Raw genomic sequence first — 12,150 nt, forward strand, 5'->3', positions numbered from 1 at the left:
TTGTGAAGTTCTTATTTTCCTTCGTTTTCCCTTTTTGTGAAGTCCAAACATGGAAGAGAATGAGTTGGTGATAAAGTCCTTTAGTTCATGTAATAAGAATATGTGTGGTTGATATTAGACTGATAATTAGCTGTTGTTGCAGGGAAATATGTGATTACTCAATTTTAAATATGTGAGGTGGCTCTACTTATCAAAAATATGTGAGGTGGCTCTTAAGACAAAATTTTGAAGGTGGCATTTGGTAAATACTTTAACTACAAAACAAAACAAAAGTGTGCTATTGCATAATTTGGTTCCTCTCCAGCGCAAATGAACCGGAGAGAATCCTAGGCTGCCATTGCATTCATCTTTGAAGTGATTCGTTAAATTAAACATATAAGATGTTTAAAGCACTTACCAAATAAGATGACACTCTTGTGTTTGTCCTAACTGATGCCAGGTAATTCACTTTCCAAATAAGATGACAAGAGCCAGCAGTATCATCTGTTGGAACTGTGAAATGGCCACCTCAACAATTTCAAAGGGACTTGCATTTTTTGTCATAGTGGAGAATTCAGGTAATTGGATGTTTATTAAAAAAACTGTCTTTTGTGTCTCTTTCTAGATTACCACCTCAACAATTAAATCTTGATCTGTTTTACTTCATATTCTTATAGGAATGTGTGCCCACTGCGACCAACAACTTTAGTGCTATCGTGGTTGATGGTAGCACAATTAACCTTGGACTATGGGACACTGCTGGTAAGTAATTGCTTCATGGGTATCATCAGATTGCTGCTATATTCTGTCTGGAGTTACTGCTATTTAGTATACTCTTATCCTTCTCCTCCTATAAATTCCATGTCCAATTTTCAAAAAAAGGAGAATAGAAGGATAGGAGTATACAAAATGACATTTCTCTTCTGTATGAGAGAGTTTATCACACTTGGAAATTTATATTATAGATTGATAAATTGGTAAAAATTAGGCATCAGCAACTTGAATTACAATTTTTTTTTGGTTGCTGTGGTTTTTTTTTCAACCACACACCCTTTACATATTTAGTTTTCATAGAGAATAAAATTATATGTGTCCTATGTACTTAACGAAGTTGGTGAATACAGGACAGGAGGATTATAACAGATGTTTTCTTGTTGGCCTTTTCTCTCATCAGCAAAGCCAGCTATGAAAATATCCCCAACAAGGTTTTTCATCATAACCCAATAACATTTGTTCTTAATTTGTTTGGTTAATTTATGGATAATCCTCCAGTATCAGTCTGACACATCTATTTTTTGGCTTCCAGTGAATTCCCCCAATTGTGCCTATAGTGCTTATAGGAACCAAACTAGTTATGGAATAATTTTACAACTTGAAATATATCAATCTTGATATTTAACCAATACAAGCTGATTTAAATTTAACCATGCAAGTTTGGATATGATCTGCTGCAGATGTACAGGAAGACAAGCAGTATTTGATTGATCATGCTGGCGCTACATCAATGATCTTGCAGTTGGCTGCTGTATGGAAATCAGGATTGTCAACCAAAAGAGCGAGGGAAAATTCATATGCTAGTGTGGATTGAGATACAAAATCATATTTACTGCAGATTTTCTTCCATGAAGACTCACAGCAGTTGCCTGAGTCATTCCCAGAGACCTGAATTTTCATTTTGATATATATATATATATATATATATATATATATATATATATATATTTTGGTTATCGTTTTCTAAGTTTTCGGGTATGTAGTATTCCCGAATATGTCGAAGATATCTTCTTAAATTTGAGTTCATAATTCTTGCTTTGAAGAGGAGTCTATACTTGATATACATTTTGTGTAATTCAAATTTCACAATGACAGATTTTCTTGAAAGATTTATTTTCATCTCTGCAAAAATTCATCACAATGAGCAGATTGTCCGAATCCCATCAACAAACAGAAACAGATCGACCATTCTATCCCCTATCGCTGCCTAACCTCTGCACCTAGAATGTAGTGGTAATAACTATAAATGAGTCTGTCTTTAAAATTTGCTTCAAGGAAATTATGAGGTGAAAGGGTAAGAACTTCAAATTTGCAATCTAAAAAAACTAACAAACAAATACATAACCACGGAGGCGAAAAGCCTACTTGTCCGTCGACCAAGAGTAATGCTATACATTTCAAAGCCTATATGGGGTGAGTCGTTATAGTCATTTCAAAGCCTATATGGGGTGAGTCGTTATAGTATTTAGTGCATAAAGATTAATTTTTTAGTTGGAGAATCACACTCCATAAACTTTGAGAGAGGGGTGATTAATAGAATTACTCATTGACATGGCCAAAGGATCTTTTTCTTTCTGGTTTTTTCATTTCTTAGTATTTTCATATCCATTCTATAAGAACAATTATTCAAAAATGGATGGAAGAACTTATTTGATATTGTTTTCAAAGATTAAAAATTTAATTGACAAAATTAGAAATCCAAAGAGTGAAATTATGAAACCTCAAATCACACAAGGTTATTTTGATCTTTTCCCTTAATTTTAACTCATATATTTGTTTAACTTCTTAAAATTTAAAGTTTTTACAATCTCAGTATTTATAAATTGTGTAAAATACAATAAATTAAAGAAATAAACTATTTTGAAGCTCATATACCAAAATCATAAACTCAGATTTATCTAATTAAGTTTTTAAATATTAAAATGAAACTTTACATCAAATATCTCTAACCAAAGATTTATTATTTATTAGTCCTATATTGTTATATATAAAAATAAATAATTAAATAAAATACTCCTCTATAGGATCACGTGACCTCCAACAAGTTCCCGTCGTTTCGTGTTGGAACACGTGTTGTTTATGCAATTATCTAATAATCTATTATTATTCATTGCAATCTGCAAAGCGTAGTGGCGACAGGGAAAATGAGCCGGCGGCAAGACCGAGCCGAGACCCTTGTGGAAGCAGCCGTTGGAGTCCTCAACACAGCGGACCCATTCGAGAAGGCGCGGCTCGGCGATTCGGTCGCTTCTCAGTGGCTCCAGGGGACCATCACTCAGCCCTACGACCCGTCCCTGGACCTCCCCGTCCCAGATCGCCCCGCAAGGCTCTCCAACGTACGTGCACTTCAACTCCCTGAAATGCTCTCTTTATATAGATAGATCCTATCAATGATAATATAATAAGATGTAGTCATATTATAAGAATTTTAAAGCCCAAAAGCCACTGCCTCTTTGCTCGAATATTCCGTATATAATATGTAAAGGATTTGGTGTTTTTATTTTATATTATTGGATATTTGGGGCGACCGAAAATTTTGTTTAAACCCATTTTTCAGTCTCTATCTCCGTGTGATTTTTTGAATTCGGTGTTTGTGTGGTGATTTTGCTACTGTATGCTGATTTTGGGTGAGGGGTGATGGTTGACTTAGGGTGGCAATTCGTATTCATGTGACGAGTTTGGGTTGCGTCGAGAATATGTATCAGATTCGTTTCGAGTTCACGGATCATGTTGACATTTGTAAACCATTATGTCGCATAATGGGTTCTAGTCGTTTCGGAGTATGAATACAAGATTATATAGGTCAACTTTAACCCGACTCATTTAATTAAATGAGTCAAACTCATTAATCCTAACTCTTTAATTTCGTGTTGGGTTTGTGGGTTGTGTAAAAAATTAGCAGCTCTAATGGTCATGGTGTTTTTAGAGCATTTTTTAGGTTTCAACCAAACACTTGAAAGTGTTTTTCAGACCATTTTAAGCTTTGGTCATGGCTTTTTTTTTTTCTTTTTTTTTTTAATTAGAAAAAAAGAAAAGAAAAGAGCTTTGCAACCAAACACCGGAAAATAACCAGTTTTCCTTGAAAATGTTTTCAATTGAAACATTTTCCAACAGAAAATATTTTACACCAAAAGAAAAGAAACGGAGCCCAAGATTGAACTTTCTATCATGATGATAAGAATCACATGAAACCGTTGATAGTAGCCAGCGTGATTCTTATAACAAATGCTTATGCTCATTTCATGTTAGTATTAAGCAAAGGTTCAACTAAACTTTGATAGGATTTACAAAAATGTCCATGTGTTTAACAAATTTTAAGAGAATTAAAGAGGCTGTGAGATAGATGGTATTTACAAATTTGCATAAACCCACAAAAATGTGCGTGATACATTTTCATTTTTATAACACATGTTGATTGATATAAATGTTAATCTGACAAGAAAATATATAAACAGTTTCATCTCATTGCACTAATCAAATAAATAGGTTTGGACTTTCACAAGAGTTCAATAGCCTATCAATTAGTCATTATAACTAAACACAATTGTATCGACCTGCGAATAACCGAATTATGATGGACTTCACTAATTACCAACCGTCTAATATTTACATCTCTTCACAAACATAGAAAAGATTTCTCATGTGATCTTAATGCATCTAACTCATATGCACAGTTATAGCCTTTCATGTACATAAAATAGTCTTATATTTTCCAAGCACCTGAATTATATAAATTTTTTCATACAAAGAGTATACAAGAGAAATATCCACTTAGGGAGAGGGAAAGAACACATCCGGAAACACTACAAAATTAGCAAAGCAAGAACTATTGATAGCAGCCATCCACCCATAGAGTTTTGAACAATATGTCTTTTAATGTTATCACCGTTCTCTCACAATCTTCAAAATTTTGAGAATTGCTCTCTCCAGATGCACATATATAAAAGTATCTCTCAACAAAAGAGATAGAATTTGAACGTTTGCGATTTTCTTTTTATATGATATAAAATAATATGATATTTTATCCTTTATTCTCTTATTTGTTTTCATTTAAGTGCTTGTGGAGATCTCCATCATTATTCTTCTATGTTCCACTTCATTCTCCTAATTGTTTGTCGTATGACTTAAACTAATTTTACAATAAAATAATAGTTGGGTTCAAAGCTCCACTAAAGAAGCATCTTTCTTTCCCGAAATATTCTCAAGTATATTACTGTATGATCTATAAATGACTTGGTGTATCTATACATTACATTGAGAGATGGTACAAATGGGTATGTTTATATTCTTATTGGACCTCTTCCAAATAATTAAGAACCACGACCATTTTACACCATATGTAAGGATGTCTCTTAAAAATAATAAGTTAATTATTACCATATTAAGAAATCTGATTAATAGATAAATATTAACATTAAAATGTAGTTGCATATCCCATGCCCATGTGCTACTTTATGCTAACTGTTCAATGAAACACATAAATGAGTCTTTTGTGCAGGTCAAGTTGGTGTCACCGAGTCTCATGCCGAAGCTTGGAAAAGCAGGTAGCTTGCAGAGTAGGCAGGCCATTGTGCATAGTCTTGTGCACATTGAGAGCTGGGCTATTGACTTGTCTTGGGTATTATTTCTTTAACTTGTCTGTCTCCTTATGAGTTTATATTAAGGGAATTCTTTTATATAACACTTCTTTTTTGGAGTGTCCTTAAACTGTTTTTGCGATAACCCAGAAGTGTACTACTACCAAATTATGCATAGAAGAACTTTGGAGGATAAACACATGGAGAAGCATCCAAGTTTGGATTTTGATGTAACATTTTGATTTTTGAGACGCGAACTTAAAACAAAAATGATTAAATCTACTTTGGACCCAACAATACTAGATTAATCACTCACTTCTATTGTTATTATCCAATATGGAATCCTATAGTATCTGAAACTCTAATATATTCAAAACATAGTTTTGAAAATACGCTTCCAAACTCTTTTTTTCTTCTTCTCCTGCATCATATTCATTTTGTTTTTACATTACAAAAGTGAAAGTGAGGCAACCACGCCTCAGTTATTCATATACATGTTCATCTACTTAAATCTATTCTTTTGTAGATGCATTAATTTCTTGTTGTATCTATCTCATGTGTTGTCTCTTACTTATCTGTCATGTAAATCTGTAATTTTATAGGATATAATAGCTCGCTTTGGTAAGCAAGCTGCAATGCCAAGAGATTTCTTCACCGATTTTGTTAAGGTGGCTCAGGATGAGGGCAGACACTTCACTCTCCTTGCGGAACGGCTAGAGGGGCTGGGTTCTTTTTATGGAGCATTACCAGCTCACGATGGCCTCTGGGACTCTGCTACTGCTACTTCCACTGATCTCTTAGCACGTCTGGCAGTTGAGCATTGCGTCCATGAGGTGTTTTTTCCTTACCAACTTTCTTATTTTAAAATGAATTCATTTGGACCAACATGGTTTAAATTATTCACTACAACATATATCACCTCTAGGATATTAGAGCATTCCCAGCAGACTCCCTATAAGGGGGTCTGTTCCCTATGTCTAGGGAATATGTCCAAAAAATCACAAAAAACGTCTTACAGCAGATTCCCTATATGGTTCCTTAAACCATCAGCTGCTACAGTTGAACCCAATGTTTTGGGTTCAACTGTAGCAATCCATATGATTATTATATTGATAAAACTGATGCTCTCTCTCCTCTCTCCTCTCTTCGTTTTCCCCTTCTTTCCCCAGCATTTTCTTTTCTTCTTCTCCGTTCAAGCAAACGCAGAAGGAGAAGAGAGGCCTTCCCTGACCCACTTTGCAAGCTTAATCTCAAAAGACCTCTGATTTTGTCAAATCATTTCCAATGGCCAGCAACAACATCAAAGAAGGTGGAGGATTTCTTGAGGTTTCAGAGGAGAAGAGAAGGAATGAACATGGTGAATCAGAGGAGAAATTGCAAATCGCAAATCAAAGACTGAAACCATCAAATTTTATTGCTTCAATTTCGGTCTGAGAGACGATCTGAACCCCATCCTTGTTCACGATCAGATTTCCATCCATAAACGTACCGCTCCGAGTCCTCAAACTTGACGCAAATCGGAGAAGAAATCGCAGATCGGAGAAGAATTCGGAGAAGAAATCGTAGACGCAAATCGAAGAAGAAATAGAAGCCACAACTTGAACCATTTGAGAAGAAAATGGCAAAATCACAGAGAAGAAGAAATGGGTACTGTCGGAAGAAAGAAGAAGAAAATATGAGGGAGAGAGAGAAAGTATAAATTATAGGAATAAAATATAAAAAAAGTAAAATAAAAAATAATATTTTAATGGTATAGGGAAGCAATTAAGGAAGCTATTGGAGTGTAAATTGACATAGGGAAGCAAAAAGTAGTTTGGATCCTTAAATTTAGGGAATATGACCGGGTAGCTGCTGGGAATGCTCTTAGCTGGTGGCCGCAGTCAAGTATATTTTTTCATTCAGGAAGGATCTGTTTTCACAAATTTAGTTTCTAATGAACTTAGGCTATCAACATTGCCATTCAAAGCAGATGGAAATTGATTTTTTTTTTTTTGTTTACACATACATCTGCTAGTAAAAATCCATAGTCCTGATTGCAGGCATTGAAGAAATGGAGCCATAGTTACAAATCATGCAACTTGGTTCTGGATTTTTGAGATGAATTGATCCTACCATTTGTGGTGATGGCTCCATTTTCTTGAACTTCTCCAAATATTTATCCTTTCATCAGACTTGTATGTAGTGTTGGCTCATTTAGTTATAATGCAACACTAGAGTACACCCTTTCTCTATGGTGTTAGTGAATAATTTTTTTTTTTATAAATAATAACAAATTTGAGTTTGAACACAGGCAAGAGGACTTGATGTGCTTCCCACAACCATTTCTCGGTTTCGCAATGGAGGCGATAATGAGACAGCAGAGTTACTAGAGAGAGTGATTTACCCAGAAGAGATTACCCATTGTGCTGCTGGGGTTAAATGGTTTAAATATCTTTGCCTAGGGGCTGAAAATCCTGCTTGGAATCAAGGCAGCTTGGCATCTCCAGGTGGGGCAGGAGAAAGTGAAAAAACGCTAGAGGAAGATGAAGTAATTCAGAAGTTTCACTCAATAGTGAGGACATACTTCAGGGGACCATTGAAGCCACCTTTCAATGAGGAAGCAAGAAAAGCTGCTGGTTTTGGCCCGCAGTGGTATGAACCACTTGCTGTCAAAGAGGTTAACCCTAGAGTGGCAACAATATTTTAATTAGAAAAAAAAAATTCTGATAAAGTTTGTTTACGACTCTGGAATTGTTTCTTATATTCTCCAAGAGGCAAATGTGTTTTTCCATTTTTTTTCCCCATATTATTTTAGATGAGGCTGCCCACAATGGGGTCACAGGAACCCTAAGAATCAGTTTTTGAATGCATATAGTGCTTTCGAATCTGGGTTGTTTTGATGCAATATATAGTTTTAGGAAACGTTCTGTTTTTCTTGCTTGGATTTTTTTTTTTAGTTTGTGTGCAGTTATGCTGCTTGTTGCAATTTTGAACTCTATTTGCTTATAATTTGAAGACCCTCCCAATGCTGCTTAGAGCACTCACAATGGCTTAGCTTCTTTTTTACTTTTATATGTAAAATAGATAAGCAAAATACTAAAAAACCTTCTACATTAAATTATGCATCTCAAATGCAAACTAGATTTTTGTTGCATTTATGAACATACTATTTCTTATTAATATACCGTAGGTAGCGGCACTGGTCACAAATCATCTTATTAATATACTATTTTTTTATACACCTGCTTTTCCCAAAATATTCTCTTATTATTTCTCTTCCACATCTCTCTTTTCCTAAAATTTTTTCCTGTTATTTCTCTTTTCACATATCTTTTTTTCCAAAAGTTGAAAAATATGATCTTTAGAGGAAAAATACAATTCTTATAAAAAAATTAAAAATAAATAAATAATATAGATAAAATAAATAGATAATTTGATGTATAGTGTCTTTCAAAACTCATTAGCTAAATTAGATAAAGTTGATTTTGTTTATATATATATATATATATAAACCAATGTGAATGCTCTTATAGGTTGTGCTGACAAAAAAACAAATCTCAAGTCAAACCAATCAAGCCCTAGTTCATCATCTGCTTTATTTATTTGCTTAAGCTTTTGTAACATAGAAGTGCACCTTGTATGACATCATTGACATGCAACACATTCCATATGCCTTCAGAGATGTCCATCTCCCTGGCAGTGCCTAAATGTCCTCCTCCTATTCAACTTCTCTAAAAATCAACCTTTTGATTTGTAGGACTCACATGGGTGAAGGTGTAAATTCTACAAATTCAGCAGTTCTCATACATCTTAGGAAAAGGTTCCAGTCATCTGGCCATTAACTTCTTGACCTTCCCGTACTGGTAAAGCTGCATCTGCTGTAACTGGTCTGTCTCAAATTTGTGGCCATAGAATGCTTTGGTTATAAATATCTATGCAGCAAACAGGTTTACAGATTGTCAAAACTCAAAACGAAGATTAAGATCAAGCTTTGGCCTAATTAGGAACTAGGGACACAGGTAATACAATGAACATTTCACCAGCATCACCATCAATAACAATCAAGAATTCATTCATTGATAAAGATGCTTATTTTCCTTGATTTTTTTATACATCATCATTCTGAAAAATGGAGTAACGAAAAAAATCAAAACCTTGTAACAGTTGTGTTTTCTTGTCCAGAAAACCTCAGTACAATTGTCTTAAACCTCATAACATTAGAAACCTGAAAATTGTGCAAAAAACTCATTGCTTATGTGCCTCAGCAATTTGGTTATCTATGGGAAAGTTGGGTTCAAAAATACCGCAAGCAAGACGGTAGAATGGAGGGGAACTCCATGAAGAAAATTACACGCTAATGTGAAAAATTCTGACTAAATTTTGAATTACATCCTCCACCATGGTTGATCTCAGGGTATCCCAGTAGTTAATTGGGGGCTTTTCTTATGTTATTACAGAAGAAGTCTTCGGATGTCACTAAAGTTTGAATGCAAAGCTGAGAGGAATGCACCTGCAGGATAAAGTAGTGTTAACCTCATAAGCAAGTACACATATAATATGAATAGGGATGGAACTATGTTATCATGACCCTCCAGGCAGCCTTTTGACTACTTATATAGCAAATAACTTGAATGGGCGATGAACAAGACAATAGAAGACTAGAAATTTAAACAAGAAAGAAATAAATCAGAACCCTCTATATTAGTTCTGCATTTGTCTACCAACAACAATTAGAAAGTAGAGCATATTTCAAGTCTAAGCTTCACTCGTGGCCAATCACAGTAAGGAATTTAGATACTCTATGCAATAAGCCTCCCCAATTTGTCATTAACCAACGGCGTCATGATACATTCAAGGATGAACATGGCGGGCAACTTGGCAGCCAACTCTCTGCTAAGGCCCCAGCTCATGATTGCTCAAAATTAATATGACTACAAAACCAGAAGCCTTGAGAAGAAACTGAAATAGTTACTATTGTCCACTGTGCAAAACAGTGTTTGAAAGATTAATCATTTATGAGGCAGCATCCTAGACCAGAAGAGATGTTGATTGGTCTTGAACACCATATGGAGTATGAATTCATATCAAACTTTGATGAAAAGTAGAGATTGTACCTCCAACTTTGCCATCAAAAACACGGTGATCAGCGGATAATGTTAAGTTCATTTTTGTGACAACTGCAGGCCTTTCGACTCCTGGGTGAAAAATGAGCCACGTCATCTAATCTGGTATTAGAAGCATAAAATAAAAGGTACAAAAAGCTACAAATATTTTACCATCACTTCCAATTACTGGTTCAACAACTTTGTTGCCTCTACCAACAGCAAGGATACCAGCCTGAAGGAAATGAACAAATTTATATAAGAGAATAACAACTTGCAACATCAACTAAATGTAGAGCACTACAGTGTCAATCTGCTATCCTTATTTAAAGCCATTTTCTATTATCTGAAAATGAAAAGAGAAGATGATGGAAAAAAATAGATTTAGCAGTGTAAATTCCCGTCAATAATCTTCATTTACACAGGCTGCATTCAGAAAATGGAAAAGAGTTATTTGCCACGTATTCAAAATGAAATTTCTGAGCCGAAAGCATCCCAAAATTATGTGCTCTTAAATATTTGAATTCCTGACACCAGGACTTCCTTTACCAACAAATAAAATTGAGCCACTCATTTTTCGAAAATGAAAAGAATGCTATCAATTTTAACACATCAAATAATTTTACAAAGGATCTCTGTATTCTAGAGCTAACACCATCACCAGTAAAGTTATTGAACAAACAAAAAAATAAGTAAACTTAAATAAACTTAGAGAGAGAGAGAGAGAGAGAGAGAGAGAGAGAGAGCCTGAGGGGGGTTTATTATTGCACAAAAATTGTCCACCGGAAACATTCCCAAGTTCGAAATGCTGCATAAAGATTCAGAAGGAAAGTTTAAAATGAATTCTTCTAACAAAATGAATATGTAATTAGCTTACTAGTGTAATAAAAACAATTAAAATATAAAATTTGTGCAGTAGGTTATAGTTACCTAAAAGTTCCTCCTTGGAATTCATTTGGCAAAAGCTTGCCTGCTCTTGCCTTCTCAGCTAATTCCTTCACCTGAAGCTCAAATATCAGCAGAGAAATTGACAATGATCCACATTAAAATTGAATTGATGATTAACAAGAATAGGAAGTGGTAGATATTTTTTTATATATATATAATTAAGTGGGTTTACGAGAATACTTAATTTTTTACGCCAAAATCCATGTTTGAGTAACTACCATTTTTTTCTGTAGATTCCATACCAATTTAATTTTATTAGATATCACAGCAATCAAAAGGACATAATTAATTGATACACGTTTCTGAAGTGTAGCCACACTCAAGCAGATGATTCTTTCCTTTGGGGAAAAGAGAACAAACAAAAAATAAAATACAGGCTCAAATCTAATAAGGAACCCAAAATGAAGTCATCAAACCAAAACCGCGAATTACTAGTAGAGTACCTCCAAGGATATTGACGATATTGTCTTCTGATCTGCATTCCTCACTATTGGAGTCATTAATCCCTGAAGCAATATAATATGATGAGGCACTGTTAAATTTTGTTTTTTTGATAAATCTGTTTAAAATTTTCTAAACCAAAAATATCAGTCTCATACCTTCTCCGTCGCCACTGCAATTGAAATGTCAACAGAATTGCACAGTACAATTTCTCCTTTCTCAACATTCCAGTAAGCTACCATGTACCGAGAGAGAAAAATTTCATTATCAGAATAGTATAGACTAAATTTCTGTTTTATAGTATTCAACCAAAACAAAAAGGAGATAAAACATGCAACATGTTTGTATGT

The 12,150-nt window shown here is 34.5% G+C and overlaps 3 protein-coding genes across 21 annotated transcripts in view; 2 read left to right on the forward strand and 1 right to left on the reverse strand.

The window, feature by feature from the left end:
• LOC132178284 (putative disease resistance protein RGA3) overlaps window positions 1–1,866 on the forward strand; it is a 17,600-nt gene extending 15,734 nt beyond the window's left edge. For 14 of the 16 annotated variants that reach the window (XM_059590765.1, XM_059590741.1, XM_059590784.1 and 11 more), the window contains 4 exons: window positions 440–557; window positions 657–741; window positions 1,104–1,184; window positions 1,434–1,866. The gene's annotated coding sequence lies outside the window, so the exon portion shown is untranslated. Of the gene's footprint in view, window positions 1–142; window positions 242–439; window positions 558–656; window positions 742–1,103; window positions 1,185–1,433 lie in introns of all 16 variants that reach the window. The other 2 variants (XM_059590735.1, XM_059590801.1) reach the window with 2 other exon arrangements.
• LOC132178406 (dihydrolipoyllysine-residue acetyltransferase component 1 of pyruvate dehydrogenase complex, mitochondrial) overlaps window positions 1–12,150 on the reverse strand; it is a 28,379-nt gene that overhangs the window by 2,464 nt on the left and 13,765 nt on the right. For 3 of the 4 annotated variants that reach the window (XM_059590849.1, XM_059590852.1, XM_059590866.1), the window contains 7 exons: window positions 11,959–12,035; window positions 11,803–11,865; window positions 11,342–11,412; window positions 11,159–11,219; window positions 10,586–10,646; window positions 10,424–10,504; window positions 9,363–9,819 (listed from right to left, as the gene is read on the reverse strand). In XM_059590849.1, coding sequence (XP_059446832.1) covers window positions 9,761–9,819; window positions 10,424–10,504; window positions 10,586–10,646; window positions 11,159–11,219; window positions 11,342–11,412; window positions 11,803–11,865; window positions 11,959–12,035 — 473 coding nt within the window. In that variant the 3' untranslated portion in view covers window positions 9,363–9,760. Of the gene's footprint in view, window positions 1–9,362; window positions 9,820–10,423; window positions 10,505–10,585; window positions 10,647–11,158; window positions 11,220–11,341; window positions 11,413–11,802; window positions 11,866–11,958; window positions 12,036–12,150 lie in introns of those variants that run through there. The other variant, XM_059590859.1, reaches the window with a different exon arrangement.
• Window positions 2,865–8,196, forward strand: LOC132167452 (uncharacterized). The gene is made up of 4 exons (XM_059578436.1): window positions 2,865–3,089; window positions 5,252–5,371; window positions 5,933–6,163; window positions 7,621–8,196. The coding sequence occupies exons 1-4, from the start codon at window positions 2,898–2,900 to the stop codon at window positions 8,014–8,016; spliced, it is 939 nt and encodes a 312-aa protein (XP_059434419.1). The 5' UTR covers window positions 2,865–2,897; the 3' UTR covers window positions 8,017–8,196.

Source organism: Corylus avellana, chromosome ca1 (assembly GCF_901000735.1).
Source record: "Corylus avellana chromosome ca1, CavTom2PMs-1.0".
NCBI lineage: Eukaryota > Viridiplantae > Streptophyta > Magnoliopsida > Fagales > Betulaceae > Corylus > Corylus avellana.